The 18615-nt window shown below is 42.7% G+C and overlaps 1 protein-coding gene across 1 annotated transcript in view; it reads left to right on the top strand.

Moving 5' to 3' along the window:
- The first annotated feature begins 1939 nt into the window (after positions 1–1939).
- The window catches only part of spon1b (spondin 1b), a 381373-nt gene continuing 364697 nt past the window's right edge, over positions 1940–18615 (top strand). The window contains exons 1-5 of the mRNA XM_078549401.1: positions 1940–2319; positions 2617–2723; positions 6374–6507; positions 10604–10677; positions 16449–16571. Coding sequence (XP_078405527.1) covers positions 2118–2319; positions 2617–2723; positions 6374–6507; positions 10604–10677; positions 16449–16571 — 640 coding nt within the window. The 5' untranslated portion in view covers positions 1940–2117. The remainder of the gene's footprint in view (positions 2320–2616; positions 2724–6373; positions 6508–10603; positions 10678–16448; positions 16572–18615) is intronic.

The following is an 18615-nucleotide window of genomic DNA, read 5'->3' as shown; positions in this document are numbered from 1 at the left end:
CTAATATCACAAAAAAGGAGATTATCAGGTCATTATCACATTGCTGTTTATGGAATCTCAATGTGTGCAAATTGGCAGCGTTCTCTCTATTAGAACAATGACTACACTTCCAAAGCACTTCATTGACACCCTGAGCTTGTGAAAGGTGTTAAATAAATCGAAGTTATTTCTCCGGGTGCAATGTTTCTATGTAAATTTATGATACATTTCTGTGTCAAGTTATTCTGACACCTAACACTTGGGAAATAGGGTCACGGATGGGCGGATGGACGTATATGGACAGAGATAGAGAGAGGGGGATAGGTTTATCAATACACATCCCAAATTTAAAGTGAAATGAATTCCTGTCTTTGCAGTGTTTACAGCGGCGCCAGATCTCTGCAATACAAAATAAATGTGGAGCCGGAGCAGTGAAGTGGATTGAGACAAACTGCAGTGACAGGTTCTGGGATATAATTGGCAACCTTTATTGACGATTGAATATGTCTTTATTTGGGCTGTAAACATCAAGCAATCTCTAAAATAAATAATTGATGACATGATTTTACTTTATTCACTGTCATTAAGCGTGAGGCAAAAACGAATCCCTTGTCCTCTCACTGGGAACGCCCGTGATCTGCACAGTGTCTGGGCAGCTGTAACACAAGTGGCCAGAATTGGCCAGGGACAGGAAGGTGTGGTTGAGGGATCAAGTCGTGTTGAAATGCACAACGAAACGTTTGTTTTACCTCCACCCCCCCACCAAAAAAAACCATAAACGGGGCATGGATTCCCTGTCTCTCTAATGTGTTCTGTGCAGGATCCGACCCCGAAGCAGCACTTGGGAATTCACACCGTCAAAATTTGACGGGAAATCTAAAGTGTATCTGTCCACCTGACCCACGAAGGGCCCTGCACCTGTCTGGCCCCAAAGTCTCATTCCCAATTTAAAGTCACACAACTTTCCCTCCCCAAGTGCAGGACTAGGTGCCAATATCTCCGGACTAAATAGGGCAATTTTTTTTTTTTTTTTTTGTTTCCCAGCATTTTATTAGAATGTGTTTGTGGGTTAACTCAGGTGTACAATGTTAGAATGATAGAATCATCAGCAGGAGGCCATTTGGCCCGTCGCGCCCGTTCCGGTTCTTCAAAAGCGCTAACCCACTCCCCTACTCTTTCGCAACAGTCGCACGTTTTTTTTAATATATATATATATATGTTAAAACGTTTATCCGATTCCCTTAAAGTTGAATCTGCTTCCACCGCCCTTTCGGGCAGCGAATTCCAGATCTGGGCTCGCGGTGTAAAACAAATATTCCGGTTTCTTTGCTTGATAATTCCTACTTTGTCTGACATTCTGCGCTAAAGTGTGTTTCGCCCTCCCGATCGCTTTGTCGACAATTTGCGAGAAGCCGAAAGGAATTCTTCCCCCCAAAATTTGCAAGTAACTTTTTTGTTTTGTTTTACGAGAAAGGTGATTCTCTCACAACCCCACACTCCTTGTCTGCAGCGCTAGCCCTGTTTCCTTTATTTTCCTGTGTCTTAAATGTAACTATCGACGTTTTTGTCTCTCAGCGTTCCAGTTTGCTGAAAAGTTTTGTCTGTATCTCAGGGACATGCAGTTCGGATCTTTAACCAGTGCCTTGGAGACGAGGGAGACCTGTAGGAGCTAAGCGTTTGTCAGTGTGTTCTCTCGGTATTCTTCTCAATTACCTCCAGCCCACATGCACCCACCCCCCCACCCCCTCCAAAAAAAAACAACCCAGAAATACCCCCTCCCATCCAAGCCATCCCTCCCCTGTGTGAATCATCAGTCTGTCCAGTCAACTGCGGGAGGTTAACACAGCCACCACGCAGTTCTACACTGTATGCGCTGTTCCATCAGTATTGAGCGAGGGAGCTTTTGTGTGTGTGTGTGTGCGCTTGGGGTGGTGTTACACAGTTAACACGTGAAACCCGACTTTAAAAGCAGCAGCTGTGAAACTGACGGCTCTGGTCAATTTCACGCGAACTGGAACATTCCGTGTGTGTGTGTGTGTCTATTTCAGCTGCAGATCAGAAGCAAGGCACCAGCGTGAGAGACAAGTCAAGAGAGTACGGGAACCACACACACACACACACTCACTCTCACACTCACGATGGACTTCACTCTGCGCTTCCTCGCTCTCCTCCTCGCCCTTCCTGCGGTGGCCGGCTCCTTTAACGACGAGAGTCCGGTCACCGACGGATACTGCAACCGGATCGTTCGTTCTCAGGGCAGCCGGAGGGACGGTAACACCGGATTCAGCCTCCAGATCGAAGGGAATCCCGAATTCTACACCCCAGGCAGCACGTATCGGGGTAAGCAAATCGACTACAGTCCAGGCGCCTCCAGCATGAACGAGACTGCTCCCTCTCTCTCTTTTTCTCTTCCAGGACTTGTTTCGGGTGTTTGATGACTGTTTGTAGACTTCATAAACATAAATCCCATCCTGTTAAGTTTTTATGAAAATATGTGTTTTTTTTTAATATTCAGTGCTCCCTCCTAACTCTGTCGGGAATTTGAAATCTGTGTGCTAACTTTACAGATATCGCATCTAGTATGTTTTTCTCTGCTTCCTGATTTATTTCCCCCCCCCCCTCTCTTCCTCTTTCTAGTCACCCTCTCGGCCACAGTTCCCTCCTATTTCCGTGGATTCACACTCATCGCTGTCAGGGATGGGGAGGACGGCGACAGGGAAGAGGAATATGCTGGCAACTTTCAGGTAGGACAACTCACATCACACCATCCCCTCCCCCTCCACCCTAACCTCCCCCCCACAACCCTCCCCCCCATCCTTCACCTCACTCCATCCTTTACCCCAGACCACAGCACATCCCTTAATGGCAAAGGTAAACTCGGAAAGGGCTAAAGCTTTCAGTCCCACCTTTCGGATCGAGGTGAACATTTGTTTGCGAGGCAGGGAGAGTGTGTGACATTTGAACACAAACATCACTGCCTATTAGGGCACAGAGAACCATCAGTCTCCTGCTCGCAGTGAATTATGTGTGGGGGTGCACTCACAATGTCTTGCGAATTAATTCTGATAGAAATGTTTGATGTCTGAAAGTAGATGTGTGCCAATGTGCGTGTATATGTGCACAATTAATGTGCAGGAAAATGTCTGCTTTACGGAGTTATTATTGGGAGAGGTTAAATATTTTAAGAATTGGGTTACCTTTGAACAAATACAGAAAAGAAGAGAAACAATGTCTTTTGTTTTTCCTCAGTTGTCATTTTCCATGCATATGCATGACAACTGTGTGTGTATGTGTGTGTGTGAGTGAGAGTGTATATATGAGAATGTTTGTGTGTGTATGGGTGTGTGTGTGTGACTGGGTGTGTATGTGTGTTAGTTTGTATGTCAGTGTGTTTACATATGTGTGTGTATGTATATATTATATATACACATGCATGTGTGTATATGTGAGCGTTGAGTATCAGCATGTCAGTATGTATATTTCTGTATGTCAGTGTGCATGTATGAGAGTGTGGGTAGGGCTGAAAGCATAAATCCTGTAATCAAAATCATTTCTAAATTATTCTGAACAGGAGCCAACCAGGATATAATCCAGGTACACAATTTAACTGCAGATTCACTTTCCTGAATCGGGAAAATGTCTGCTTTATGGAGCCTTTATTGGGAGAGATGAAATAACTTCAGAATTGGGTTACTGTTGAACAAACATAAAAAAGAAAGAGAAGTGTTGTTTATGCTTTTCTCAATTGTCATTTCTCAAACATCATACAATTAACAACACTGTAAATCTGTTCTGTGTTATCTTGTAAACCGTACTCACCTAATCTTCTATTCAAATTATCTGGTGATTCATTTTTTAAAGGATTACATTCCCTCTTTTCTGTGTTATTTATTTTAATTCTAATGATTGAATAATTCAAAAAAACATTTTAAAGCAAAAAAATTGCTTTGAATGATTAGAATTTTTAAATGGATTGAGACCTTGTCAGACTTCTGTGTGTTTTGTTCTTTCATTCCATTTTATGTATACAGTGATGATTTATTCTGATTTATTTCAAATCAGAATAAAGGTTTACGACCTTTGTACAGCTTGGAAAGTATTGTAAGGTTGCAATGCACCTTAGGCCCTAAGTTCTGGAATACTCCCCCTGAGCCCCTCATCCTCTCTACCTTGCTTTCTTCCTTTAAGATGCTCCTTAAAGCCTAGCTCTTTGACCAAGCCTTTGCTCATCTGACCTAATATCTCATTACATTTTATAATGTTCCTGTGAAGTGGCTTGGGACATTTCATTCTGTTAAAGGCACCATTATGTGTTGTTTTTGACACATCCGTGTTCAATGAAACAGCAGGATTGCAATCAAAGTTACAGTGTATAAAGCTCTGGTTGGACTCCCGCCTGGGGTACTGCTTCAGTTCTGAAACCACATCTAAGGAAGGATATAATAGTCTTGGAGAGGATGTGGTGCTGATTCACCAGAATGATACCAAGAGTAGATGAATTATGAGGGCAGGTTACATAGACTAGGCTTGTATTGTCTTGCATATAGAGGGATGAAATTATTGAGGTAGTTAAGATGATTGAAGGATTTGATAGGTAGATAGAGTGGAACTCTCGAGTCCCAAAATAAGGGAGGATAACCTTAAAATTAGAGCTGGATGATTTAGGGAACATTTCTTCACACAAAACATGGCGGAAATCTGACCTTTTCTCCTGTCAAAACGTTGCCGAGACTAAGGGTCAATTGAAAATTTCGAAACTGAGATTAATAAATTTTTAGGTAGGGTTATTAAGAATTACAGAGCATTGATGGCTAAGGAGAGTTAAGGTACAAATCAGCCATGATCGAATTGAATGGTGAAATAAGTTTCAGGAGTTGAAAGCCTACATCTCTTCCTGTTTTCCTATATGATGAAATATATGCTTAGGCCTGGATCTTATAACTTTAACCGTGCGAATACTGTTATCATATGTACAGTATTTGCATGGTATGCATTTAGCCCTGAAGTTATGCTGTGGGATGTTAACGTATAGATGTTGAAAGCATTCTGTCTATATTCACTGCATCAGCAGAAGCACTACCTGATTAACTTAAGATGTGTTAACACCTCTGCAAAAATTGCAGATGATCCTGTGATTGTGCTAGTATGCTGTCTACAATTCTTTTCTAAAATCATTCATGGGATGTGGCCATTGCTGGCAAAGCCAGCATTTATTCAAATCCCTAATTGCCCTTGAGAAGGTGGCAGTGAGCTGCCTTCTTGAACTGCTGCAGTCCATGTGGTGTAGGCATACCCATAGTGCTATTAGGGAGGGAGTTACAATATTCAGACCCAGCAACAATGAAGGAATGGCCGATATATTTTGAGGTCGCGATGGTGCGTGACTCGGAGGGGAACTGGGAAGTGATGGCTTGCTCATGCACCTGCTGCCCTTGTACTCCCAGAGATTTACATCTTTAATGCAATAAAACACTCTTATGTGCTTCACAGGAGTATTATAAACTAAAACATGACACCGAACCAGATGAAATTTGAAAGCTGCTGTCAAAGAGGCCCAGTACTTCAGAGTGATCATATACATTATGAAGTCTATATGATAACAGAACAACTAGTCAATGTTACATGATTTACGCTGTGCTCTAAGTCTACTCTTAAAGATATAATTATGCATCAATGATATTTTTCTGGCTTTATTCCATCTTAATTGTTGATAGATTTCAATGTCAAATCTATCAATCATTTAATATTACCAGAAATATGAATGATTACACTTCTTCAAAATTGACTCATTGATTCGTTTATCTTGTGTAACACTTGAGAAAATCTAATCAACTTACTTCATCGTATATTGGTTCCTGCATGGATATTATGTAGCTGTTTCTGAAGTAAGTTAATACCTAACAAAAGCTATTATCTAGTGACAGTTGTGGCTCAGTGATCAACATTTTTGAAAGTCATGGGTTTAAGTCTCACTGCGGAGACTTGAACACATAATCCAGGCTGACATTTCTGGTGCCAGTAACAAGGGAGCACTGCACTGTCAGAAATGTGGTCCTTCAGTTAAGATGTTAAGTTAAGGTTCTGTCTGCCTTCTCAGATCGATGCAAAGACCCCGTAGCACCGTTTTGAAGTTCCCATTGACCTGGGACAGTTTTTATCGCTCAGCCAGCGGAATCACAATGATGTTTGTGAGAGTTTGTTGTGTGCAAATTGGCTGCTGTGTTTCCTACATTAGAGCAGGGGCACAGGGGCAACACTGCAAAAGAACTGCATTGGCTGCAAAACACATTGGGATACCCTGGTATCATGAAACATGTTGGATGAATAGCAATTTTTAAAAAATGATCATTAATACTATTAACAAATGCCTCTCTTACCCTTGCTCAATCTCTAGATAATTGATCACGAGGACTCGCAGTTTATGACAAACTGCCCATACGCTGTCACAGAGAGCACGCCCCGGAGACGAACACGCATCCAGGTCTTTTGGACAGCACCCCCTGCTGGTTCAGGCTGCGTTATATTGAAGTAAGTTCCGTTGCACTCCAGGAAAGGACTAGGGATATCTAAAGGGGTGAGAACCCAAGCTTGAGACGCTGGAAGGTAACTAGTCGTTGATGTATTTACATAGGGATAAGGAGGCAGACAAAAGCCACCAAAGTCCATCAACTTTGACTTCTTCCATCTTGGCAGTCACAGAGCAAGCTGAACATTTCTGTTACCATAACTAATGTTACATTAGCATTATGCATTAACAAGTTACTGACTAACCATTACAATAATTCTCTTATAGCTTCCAACAGACCCAGATGTGTCTAAAGAACAATTTGCATACATATAGCATATTTCATAACCTCAAATGCCTCAACCAATGAAGTACTTTTGAAGTATAGCCACTATTTTAATGTAGGAAACACAGCAGCCAATTTGTGCACAGCAAGCTCCCACAGACAGCAAGTACCAAGTAATCTCTTTCAGTAGTGTTGGTTGAGAGATAAACTGAGGACAACACTCCTGCTCCTCTTCAAATTAGTGCCATGGGATCTTTTATATCCATCTGAGAGAGCCTTTGGTTTAATACCTCATCCAAAAGTTAGTACCTCTGACAGTGCAATACTCCACCAGCACTGGCACTGGCAGCAGTAGCATAGATTATATGCTGAAGTCTCTGGAGTGGAACTTGAACCCAATGAGCGATGGCTCACACTTGTTCATAGAGATTTTCGCTCATTGAATAAGATGCTTGTAATTTTATTATCCCTTTTGGTCGAACAGAGCATGCTGTGCAATTCTGTTTCCTTACCCATTGTAACTCTGGGCATTATATATTAGACAAGTGCATTGTTGTACCATTTGGACTAGGTAAGCCTGTGGTTCGATTGAACAAGATGAGCTAGATAAACTTACTGCAGTGCACAGAGAGGGTGCAAAATTAAAATGAGCTCAAATATTTGGTTCGTGTGTGTCTTTGGAATGCAATGATAAACCATTGAGATTCATGACCATATGATTATTTTTTTAATGGCTGATCCGCAGGAATCTTAAATGATGTAAATTTTTACAGCAAAAGCCAACAGTCTGGGATGATTGACTCAGAAATGGAAGTAGTTTACACTGCATTGAAAAGAGTACAAATATGGGAGTAAATAAGATTAAATTAGTTTTAGTGTCTCTTGGTTTCAATGTAGTTTTTTATAAAGGAACAATTTCTTCATCCATGGTTGTCACATTTGGTTTGGTCTCTTGTCAAACTTTCACTCTGAATATAGACTGCTTTTTAGACCTTTCAAACTATGTTCCTCTCCATCATCAAGAGCGCCTACTTCCATCTCCGTAATATTGCACGTCTCCCATCCAGCTCTGCTCACCTTTTGCTGACATCCTCATTGATGCTTTAGTTACCATCATACTTGACTATCCCAATGCTCTCCTGGCCAGCCTCCTACCAGACAGCCTCTGTAAATTTGAGCTCATGCTGAATCATCAGCTCCTGTATCCAAATTTGCAACAAATCACATTCACTCATCATCTCTGTGCTCGCTGACCTTCATTGGCTCCTGGTCCAAAAATGACTCGACTTCAAAATTCTCAGCCTCAATTTCAAATCTGTCATGGCCTCGCCCCTTGCCATCTCTGTAACGCCCATCAGCTCCACAGCCCTCTGAGATCTCCGTGCTCCTCCACTTCCCACCTCTTCCACATTCCAGATTTTCTTCGCCCAACCATTAGTGGCCATGTCTTCAGCTTGTAGGGATTTAACCCCCTTACAACAGGATCAAACGTGACAATAAAATTCAATTATGGAGCAGCTTTATTAAGAGAAGGGCAAGATAGACTTATACACTAAAGGTAAAGTTCAGGCAGCAATTTGCGGAGCAATGCGAGCTATATAATTCCCGTGCTGTATCTGGCTGGTACTCTTCTTTTTTTTTTTGCTTTTGGTTTTTTTGCATAGATTCCAGATTTCTTGCTTCTTTCTTACTACTTTGTCTTTGTTCTTTCTCCACCGCATCAAACCCCTTGAGAGGATTGTTCTTATGCTGGCAATCCCTCCCCAACAGGCTCCCCTGAGGCCACCAATTAGAACTGTCCATGTACATACACAATCATGTGGCTCTTGTCCAATCTTAGGTGTGTTCATGTGAACACCATTCATCTGTGCATGGCACCGAACACATTCTTTTGTGCTTACAATTTCTGCAGTTCCACTATCTCACAGTTCTAAACTAGTACAAGCTGGCTTTTAAAACATGGTATTATTTCTACAGATTTTAACTCCTACAGATTATATTAATACACAAACAAAGAAAGAGCATAATTCTTACAAGATGCCAAGGTCCTAAGATTGGAATTCCCGCTCAATACCTCTCCACCTCTCTGTCTCTTTTTGAGAAATTTCTTGAAAATGACCTTTCACCTATCATAATACCCCCTTATGTGGCTCCAGTGGGTAAATTTTGTTTTGTAACACTCCTGTCAAGTGCCTTGGAGCATTTTTCTATGTTGAAGGTGGCATGTAGAAGCAGGTAATTGTTGTAGCTGATGGCATGTCTTTACATCAAGCAATTGTATTCACTTGGATTTTATTTTGCCTGTCAATCAATCCGCACTGCCAGATTAGCTATGTGCACTGTCCAGTCTTATTAGCATGTTTCCTGCTTTGCCAATTCCTTTTGCTGGTTTCCAATTGTCAATATTTTATTCGCATCTTTGTGTACACCATCTCACCAACAAGTCGGGGGAGTAGTCGGGTTGGATTGTGGGTAGGTGGGGATAGTCGGGTGGTCAGGGCGTAGTCGGGTCAGGTAAGGGCGTTAGTTGAGGGTTCAGTGTGAGTGATTGGGTGTCAGTTGTTTAGTTGCCCAGATGTTAGATTAGGTTTTAATCTATCTAACATTTCCTGGGTGACTATTCAGGTAAGCATCGCGGAACTGTCTGAACTCTCCGACTCCAGCTGGGAGTTGGAGGCATTTGAGGAGGGTCCCGAGGTGCAGGAGAATTGCCCATCAGAAGTTGAAACTTCCTGGGCAATTCCCACGTAGGTACATGTGTCAGGACTTCCCCAAGGTCCCTACGTACATCTCAGTCGTACATCCAGTCTTTGATAATCCAGAGAGCAGAAAATTTGGCCCATTATGTCAGACGACTGAAAGCTTAGTCAAAGAGTTAGGTTTTGAGAAGCTTTTTAAAGGAGGCAAGCGAGGTAGAGAGAGACAGAGAGGTGTAAGGAAAGAATTCAAGAGATTGGGCCCAGGCATTTGAAGGCAAGGCCACCAGTGGTGGAGCAATTATGATTAGGAATGCTCAAGGGGCCAGAATTAGTGGAGCGCAGATATCTTGGAGGGTGTGGGGTTGGAGGGGATTACAAAGATAGGGAGGGGTAAGGCCATAGAGGAATTTGAAAGCAAGGATGAGAGTTTTAAAAAAATCAAGATGTTGCTTGACCAGGAACCAACATAGGTCAGTGAGCACAGGAATGTTAGAGAAACAGGACATGCTGTAAGTTAAGTCATTGGCAGCGGAGTTTTAGATGACCTTAAGTTTACGGAGGGTAGAATGTGGGAGACCTGCCAGGAGTGCATTGGAACAGTTGAGTCGAGAGGTAACAAAGGCTTGGATGAGGGTTTCAGCAGCAGATGAGTTGAGATGGGTGACATCGCAATGTTACGGAGGTGGATGTAGGCTTGAGATGGCACAAGGTCACAAGCTTATCTCAGGATCAAAAGTGACACCAAGGTTGCGAACAGACTGGCTTAATCTCAGACTGCATGAAATATGACCATTTGTTTCATCGGCGTTTGTTTGGAATTGGCAAACTCACATCCATGTTTACCTATATTGCACAGTGACTGCATTTCCAAAGTGTGTGATTGGCTCTGAATTGCTTTTGGGACATCCCTGAGAGCAGTAAAAACTCTTATATAAATCCAAGTATGTTCTTTCTTCAATTTATAAGGTTTCAATTTCGTATCCCATGCTATATTACACCTGACCAACAGTTCTTAATTATGGAATCAAACCACATCCAAGCAAAGAACCTAGTCTCTTTGCCTCTGTCTCGCATTCCATTGTTGTCCCTACAACTCTCAAGGTATAGAAACTCATTAGCCATTTTACCTTATAGAGCCAGCATTGTGCAGAAGCGGATAATCTGGTTCCAGGATGATGGGGCACTTACAAAGAAACTGTGTGAGAAAGGTAAGTGCAAGATCCCGCTCAGCTATCTGACATCCCTGCTAGACATTTTGCTAGCGATGTGCAACTGTCTTTTAGTGTGGTTGTCTGATTTAGTTCTGGCACTGTTTTTATTTGCCTTAATGTAATGAAGCCTGTTTTGGGCATTGCGTTAGCTTAAAGACAGCTTGCTTTGGGTAGCCGTTATAGCTCCAAATCAGTGTGGGGAAATTTTGACTTTGTGCAGTACTGTAATGCAAGTGACAACAAGCTGGCAATCCTTCCACCTCTCCCCATTTTTATTTTATGTTGACTTAATTGGAAATTTAAACTAGCGGAGTGACGTAAGGGGGTAGTCGACTTACAATCACTCGATTTACCCTATTGCACAAAATCATGATCTAAGCCAGCTTTAATTATAATGTGAATTAGGGCCAAAGCTGTAATTCAGCCACTTGATTGTGCCATAGTAATTCAAAGTATCTGTTTAATGGATATTCAGCCAAGGATCTGCATGTGACCTTCTTTCATCTTTGTGATCTGGGGTTCAATCTAGTCAGGCGCGATTGACAAAAAATCTATTCTCTTTACACCAGCCTTAAGGGTCCTAAAGTGGCAAGAATTTTGGAAGTCTTAAACCTGGTTATTCCTAGTTAAAGTCCGAAGGTCAAACCTTTCCTTAATTTGACAAGAATTGACATTCATTGCCGGCCTTGCTCAGAGAAAGCTCAAGCATGCCTGTTATGGTAATAGGAATAGGTACATGAGGAAGTTCTTGTCTAAAGTTGGGGTCAATGCGCATCACTGAGAGCAATGACGAGAGCTGTACTTGTCATTGTTAAACCTGACTACTGGTCCTTGATGCTGACACTGGGGGCTGAAATTTTAACTCACTCAAAACACACTCACTTACACAGAGTTACAATCGAGCCCCTTGATGTCAAAACTGCACCTTCACATCTACTTTTCTGCATCTTTTAGCACTTTGAGTAAAAAATCTGCTATAATGTGTGTGCAAGAATATTTGATTCAAGTAGGGTCATAGAGTCATAGAGGTCTACAGCACAGAAAAAGGCCCTTCGGCCCATCGAATCTGCACCGGTCAAACAAGTACCTAACTATTCTAATCCCATTTTCCAGCACTAGGCCCATAACCATGTATGCCATGGCAATGCAAGTGCACATCCAAGGACTTCTAAAACGTTATGAGGGTTTCTGCCTCTACCACTTTATCGGGCAGTGAGTTCCAGATTCCCACCACCCTCTGGGTGCAAAGATTCCTCCTCACATCCCCTCTAAAGCTCCTGCCTCTTACCTTAAACCTATGCCCCCTGGTTACTGATCCCCCCACCAAGGGGAAAAGTTCCTCCCTGTCTACCCTATCTATGCCCCTCATAATTTTATACACCTCAATCATGTCCCCCCTCAATCTCCTCTGCTCCAGGGAAAATAACCCCAGTCTATCCAATTCTCCTCTTAAATAAAACTCTCCAGCCCAGGCAACATCCTGGTAAATCTGCTCTGCACTCTCTCTAGTACAGTCACATCCTTCCTATAATGCGGATTCCAGAACTGCGCGCAATACTCTAGCTGTGGCCTAACCAGCGTTTTATACAGTTCCAGCATAACCTCCCTGCTCTTATATTCAATGCCTCAGCTAATAAGGCAAGTATCCCATATGCCTTCTTAACCACCTTATCTACCTGTCCCACTACCTTAAGGGACTGGTGGACATGCATACCAAGGTCCCTCTGATCCTCAGTACTTCCCAGGGTCCTACCATTCATCGTGTATTCCCGTGCCTTGTTTGCCCTGTCCAAGTGCATTACCTCACACTTACCTGGATTAAATTCCATTTGCCACTGATCAACCCACCTGAGCAGCCCATCTATATCCTTCTGTAATCTAAGGCTATCCTGTTCACTATTTACCACCCCACCAATTTTCGTGTCATCCGCGAACTTACTGATCAACTGTCCTACATTCAAGTCTAAATCGTTTATATATACCACAAACAGAAAGGGTCCCAACACCGATCCCTGTGGAACCCCACTGGACACAGGCATCCAGTCACAAAAACACCCCTCAATCATCACCCTTTGCTTCCTGCCACTCAGCCAATTCTGGACCCAATTTGCCAAATTGCCTTGGAGCTCCTGGACTCTTACCTTCATTATCAATCTCCCATGCAGGACCTTATCAAAAGCCCTGCTGAAGTCCAAGTAGACTACATCAAAAGCATTGCCATCTTCTACACACCTGGTCACCTCTTTGAAAAATTCAATCAAATTGGTCAGACATGACCTTTCCTTAACAAAACCATGCTGACTGTCCATGATTAATCTCCACCCCTCCAAGTGTAGGTTAATTCTGTCCCTCAGAATTGCTCCCAATAGTTTCCCCACCACTGCAGTTAGACTGACTGGCCTGTAGTTCCGTGGTTTATCCCTTCCTCCCTTCTTGAATAACAGTAAAACATTGGCTGTCCTCCAGTCCTCTGGCACCTCTCCTGTGCCCAGAGAGGTATTGAAAATTATTGCCAGCGCCCCTGCTATCTCCTCTCTTACCTCACTCAACAGCCTGGGATATATTTCATCCGGGCCTGGAGATTTATCTACTTTTAAGTCTGTCACACCACTTAGAACCTCCTCCCTTTCTATGCTATTTTCTTTAATTATACCAGTCCTTCTGCCTAATTTCCATACCCACGTCATCCCTCTCACTTGTGAACACTGACAAAAAGTATTCATTCAGAACCCTACCTACGTCTTCCGGCTCCACACACAAATTACCACTGTGGTCCTTAATGGGCCCAACTCTTTCCCTAGTTATCCTCTTTCTCTTAATATACTTGTAATATAACTTTGGATTTTCCTTTATTTTACCTGACAATGTTTATGCCCCCTTTTTGCTCTCCTAATTTACTTTTTAAGTTCCCCCCTACACATTCTATACTCCTCTAGGGTTTCCGCTGTTTTGAGCCCTCAGTATCTGCCATAAGTCTCCCTTTTTCTCTTTATCCAATCCTGTATATCCCTCGACATTCAGGTTCCCTGGATTTGTTGGTCCTACCCTTTATCTATACTGGAATATGTTGGCCCTATACTCTCCCTATTTCCTTCTTGAATGAGTCCCACTGCTCCGACGCAGATTTATCTAAGAGTAGCTGCTCCCAGTCCACTCTGGCCAAATCATATCTGATCTTATTAAAATCGGCCTTCCTCCAATTTAGAACTCTGATTTCTGGCCCATTCTTGTCTTTTTCCATAACAACCTTGAATCTAACGGAGTTATGATCTCTATCTGCAAAATGCTCCCCCACTGATACCTCTACCACTTACCCGGCTTCATTTTTTAAAATTAAATCCAGGATCACCTCCTCTCTTGTAGGACCTTCTATGTGCTGGCTTAAAAAGCTCTCCAAGATGCACTTTAAGAATTCTGTTCCTTCTAAACCTATCACACTATGACTAACACAGTTAATGTTGGGGAAGTTGAAATCCTCCACTATTACTACCCTATTATTTTTACACTTCTCTGAAATTTGCCTACATATCTGCTCTTCCATTTCTCTTTGACTGTTTGAGGGCCTGTAGTACACTCCCAGCAATGTGATTGTTCCTTTTTTTTTAAGCTCTACCCATATGGCTTCATTTGAGGAGCTTTCTAAGATGCCATCCCTCCTTACTGCTGTAATTGAGTCCTTGATCAATATTGCGATACCCCCTCATCTTTTACCTCCTTCCCTGTCTCGCCTGAAGACCCTATATCCTGGAATATTGAGCTGCCAATCCTGCCCCTCTCTCAACCATGTCCCTGTGACAGCAATGACATCATACTTCTGTGTGTTAATTTGTGCCCTCAACTCATCTCCCTTATTTGTCAGAATACCACCAAACCTTGCCAACCTTGCCAAACTCCCTTTTGCCTTAACTGGCCTATAATTTCTATGCCCTCCATACTCACTTGCTCTCTCTTCTAATTTTGGCTGTGCATCTCCCCCTGCTGAACCTCCTCTCAGGATCCCATCCCCCTGCCAAGTTAGTTTAAACCCTCCCCAACAGCACCAGCAAACCTCCCCGCAAGGATGTTGGCCCCATTCCAGTTCAGGTGCAACCCATCCACCTTGTACAGGTCCCACCGCCCCCAGAAAAGGTCCCAATGTCCCAGAAATCTACAGCCCTCCCTCCTGCACCATCTCTCCACCCACGCATTCATCTGGACTAATCTGCTATTTCTATACTCACTAGCACGTGGCACTGGAAGTAATCCAGAGATTACTACCTTTGAGGTCCTGTTTTTTAATCTGTTTCCTAGCTCTCTAAAATCTGCTTGCAGGAGCTCATCCCTCTTTCTACCTATGTCATTGGTACCAATATTGACCCTTTATCCTGAGACAGTGCCTCTGTGTTCTAGATACCCCAGCTAGGGGAAACAATCTCTGTGTATATCCTGTCATCTCCTTAAGAACCTTGATGTTTCATTGAGATTAACTCTCATTCTTCTAAATCCACAGAATATTCACCCAATTTATTCAGCCTCTCATCATAGGATAACCCTCTCATCCCAGGAACCAATCTAGTGAATGTGTGTCTGCTTGCTCCCATTACCCAACATTCCTAATTCAAATCCAGCATTGAGTGAAATGTTTTTCAGTTATCAGGCTTTTGCTTTATAGTACCTTAAATGTAGTCAATATTTCATCCTCTGTCTAAACACTTGTGCAAATTGGTTTTGGCTAATACTTTATGATTTCATGGGGAAAGAGGCACGAGTGGGGCTAAATCGATAGCTCTTCCAAAGAAGCGACACTGGCACAATGGGCCAAAATACCTCTTCCCTGCAGTGTGATACTATGATATTTTTGTGTGAATCTAATAGTAGAATACTATTTAGATACAAAATAACTATTGGTGTCATTTGTGAATGTACTTTTAACACATTCATGTAAATTTCCTTGTCCTCTATTATAGATGACCTGTTAGCTTATCTAACCGTATAGAATTCTTTGACGAGGTAATAGAATGAATAACGGTAATGCAGTGGATGTCATATACTTGGATTTTCAAAAGGTCTTTGGTAAGGGCTTGACAGAGGTTAGGGCAGGTACAATTAGAGGAAATAGCTGAATGGATAGCAAACAAATAGAAAGCAGAGATTGGAACAGAGTTTTTCAGATTGGACGATAGAAAGCAGTGTTCCAATAGGATCAGTGCTGACACTATGGAACTCTATAGCAGACAGTGGGGAAGAATGCAACATAATACAAGAAGACATTAGAACGAGCTGTAGACTGGGCAATTCAGTGGCAAACAAACTTCAGCTTAGATGAGCATGAGGTGATGCACTTTGGTTGGAAAAACAGAAACATCTCCAACACTTTAGAAAATGAGAAACTGAATGGGTAGAAGACAGAAGGGTTCCAGGTGGGCTAGTCATTAAAAGCAGCATCACAGGTCAGCAAATCAGTGGCGGGAATATTATCATTAAGCCAACGGATAATTCAATCAACAGTAATATCTAGACAACAAAGATTTACCTGTTGATTTCTTTCTTGCATCTTAAATTCTGGGAACCCTGAAACAATTGCAACATTTCTTGAGAAGTGTTCGTATTTTATTTTCCCCTCAGCAGGAATATTTAGACCCAGTTCATCTTTGGGTCTATGGGGACTTTAAATGTGTAAGATTCCATTTCTGACCCTGTGAGGATCTTAATTCATTCCTGATCCAAAATGTAGTTAGCTCTGAATAAGTATACATTTCTCCTTTCAGTTCTTGCCCTTTCCTTTTCAGTGCTGGGTGAAGAATATGCCACAGAAAAACCCATCCAGGACTGTTGTGCCTGTGGAACAGCAAAATACAGGTTGACATTTTACGGAAATTGGTCAGAGAAGACACATCCGAAAGATTATCCAAGTAAGATATGGGCCTTTCATCAATAAGCTTTTTTTTCATATATTGAATATCCTACGAATCACAAGCTTTAATAGGCTGCAAATTAGTCTTAAGGATTACACTTTCATCAATTTAAGAGGAGCCTGCCCACATGCAACTAAATCTGACAGCTTCTTAAGTTTATTGTGAGAGGCGTGGGGGAAGCAAACACAGAAAGAATTAAAATGAAACCCGAGAGAAGACACTAATTTTGAACCAAAGCTTTAGTCAACCCTTGTGTTTGAATTAGGAGGGAATAATAGAGAAAGTACCAATGTATATGAGTTTTCAAGCAAAGTATTACATTGAATATATAAAACAGAAACAGGTCATTCAGCTTAACTGTATATATCATTCCATAAGCCTCCTCCGGTTTCATCTAACCCCATCAACATATCCTTCCGTTCCTTTCTCCTTCATGTAGGTATCTAGCTTCCATTTAAGTACATCGACCGCCATTTGCCCCAGCTACTCCATGAGGAAGCAACTTCCTCATTTTCATCACTCTCTGTATAAAGATGTTTCTCCTGAGCTACTTATTGTTCCTTTATCTTATATTTATAGGGCAGAATTTTACACTTGCCATTCTGATGGCTGTCCCTCTCGCTCTGGCATAAAATTAGAAATCATGACATTGGTTCAGGTCCCTGACCCCATCACACCAGCCTGGAATAGTATGGAAAGTGAAGGAGATACAAAGCCTGAATCCTGCCTGCCTTCTGATAAAGGCCAGTTAAAGAGTTTTTGAGTCTTAAGAACTCAATTGACCCTGATTTTCACTGCCTGTGACATTTTGCATTGGTTGCAAAGGCTCTATGGCAGGGAAGTGAATCATGGCAGGGTCGATTCAGTAGCACAAAGGTGGGATATAAAGTCTGATGAGAAGAGGACAATAAGAGCTGCAGTTGAAACTGCACAAGGGATGGGGGAATTGGTCTCAGGTCACCTTGTGCACACTTCTGAAGGGGAACCACTGAAGGGTTCATCTGGGAGGGAACGATTTGGAAGAAGGGCTGCAGCCATGGAGGGACCCTTACAGAGCAGGCTGGCGGGTAGGAGTCACAGGGAGTAGGGGCCATAGTGTTAGTCCACTCTGGCAGAAACTTCTCAAGTAAAAAGGAGAGAAGGAGCAGAAGGGAGAGGAGGGCAATTAGCCAGGGGTACCAGCAACCTGCTCTCTGGTCATTCGCATGGCATGGCGATGCTGAACAGCCAGAAAGACACAGGAGGGACAATGGACAGCCAGATCCATGCAGAAGAGCTTGGCCTGAAGGAAGGGAGCACTGGCAGAGCTCAAATTACCTCCAGATGTCTGAGTGCAAGTGTCTTAGGTGACTGCATTCCTCCAGGGAGGCAGTCACATTTAAATGTGACATGTTTGCAGGGGAAATATGCTCAAATTGTGTGAGTGGCCATCTGATGCCTGTGGCATTGAAGGTCACATTGGACTTCTTTGCCTCAGGATCCTTGTAAGGATTAGCAGGAGATCTCTGTGGCACACAGCAATCAACAGTCCAGCATTGTATCAGGCTCATTACTGATGCATTGTTCAGGAGGGTGGACAACTTCATCAAGTTCAGCACTAATGAGGACAGCCAGACCAGGAGAGTGGAATTCCCTGAAGAGCAAGAGGCAGTCGACTGCATGCATGTGTTCATCAAAGCACCCGCTGGCCAGCCATGGGACATTCGTCAACTGAAAGGGGTTTCACTCTCTTAATGTGAAGATCATCTGCGACTGCCGCCAATGGATACTGCGGTTGCATGCATGATACCCTGGGAGTAACCACGACACTTATATCCTCAGGAACTCCCAAGTGCCACATCTCTTTGTGTCCAGCACAACTGGATGGTTGGCTATTTGGAGACTAGGACTATCTATTAAAGAGGTGACCCATTATGCCAATCCAGCATCTGCATTCTGAGGTAGAGGAACGATACAACATGAGCCACGCTCCCACCAGGGTGACTAGTGAGACGAGCGTTGGTTGTCTAAAAATGAGATTCCGATGCATGGACTGATCTGC

This window comes from Cetorhinus maximus, chromosome 9 (genome assembly GCF_964194155.1).
Source record: "Cetorhinus maximus chromosome 9, sCetMax3.hap1.1, whole genome shotgun sequence".
NCBI lineage: Eukaryota > Metazoa > Chordata > Chondrichthyes > Lamniformes > Cetorhinidae > Cetorhinus > Cetorhinus maximus.
This window is presented reverse-complemented; position numbering and strand designations above follow the sequence as displayed.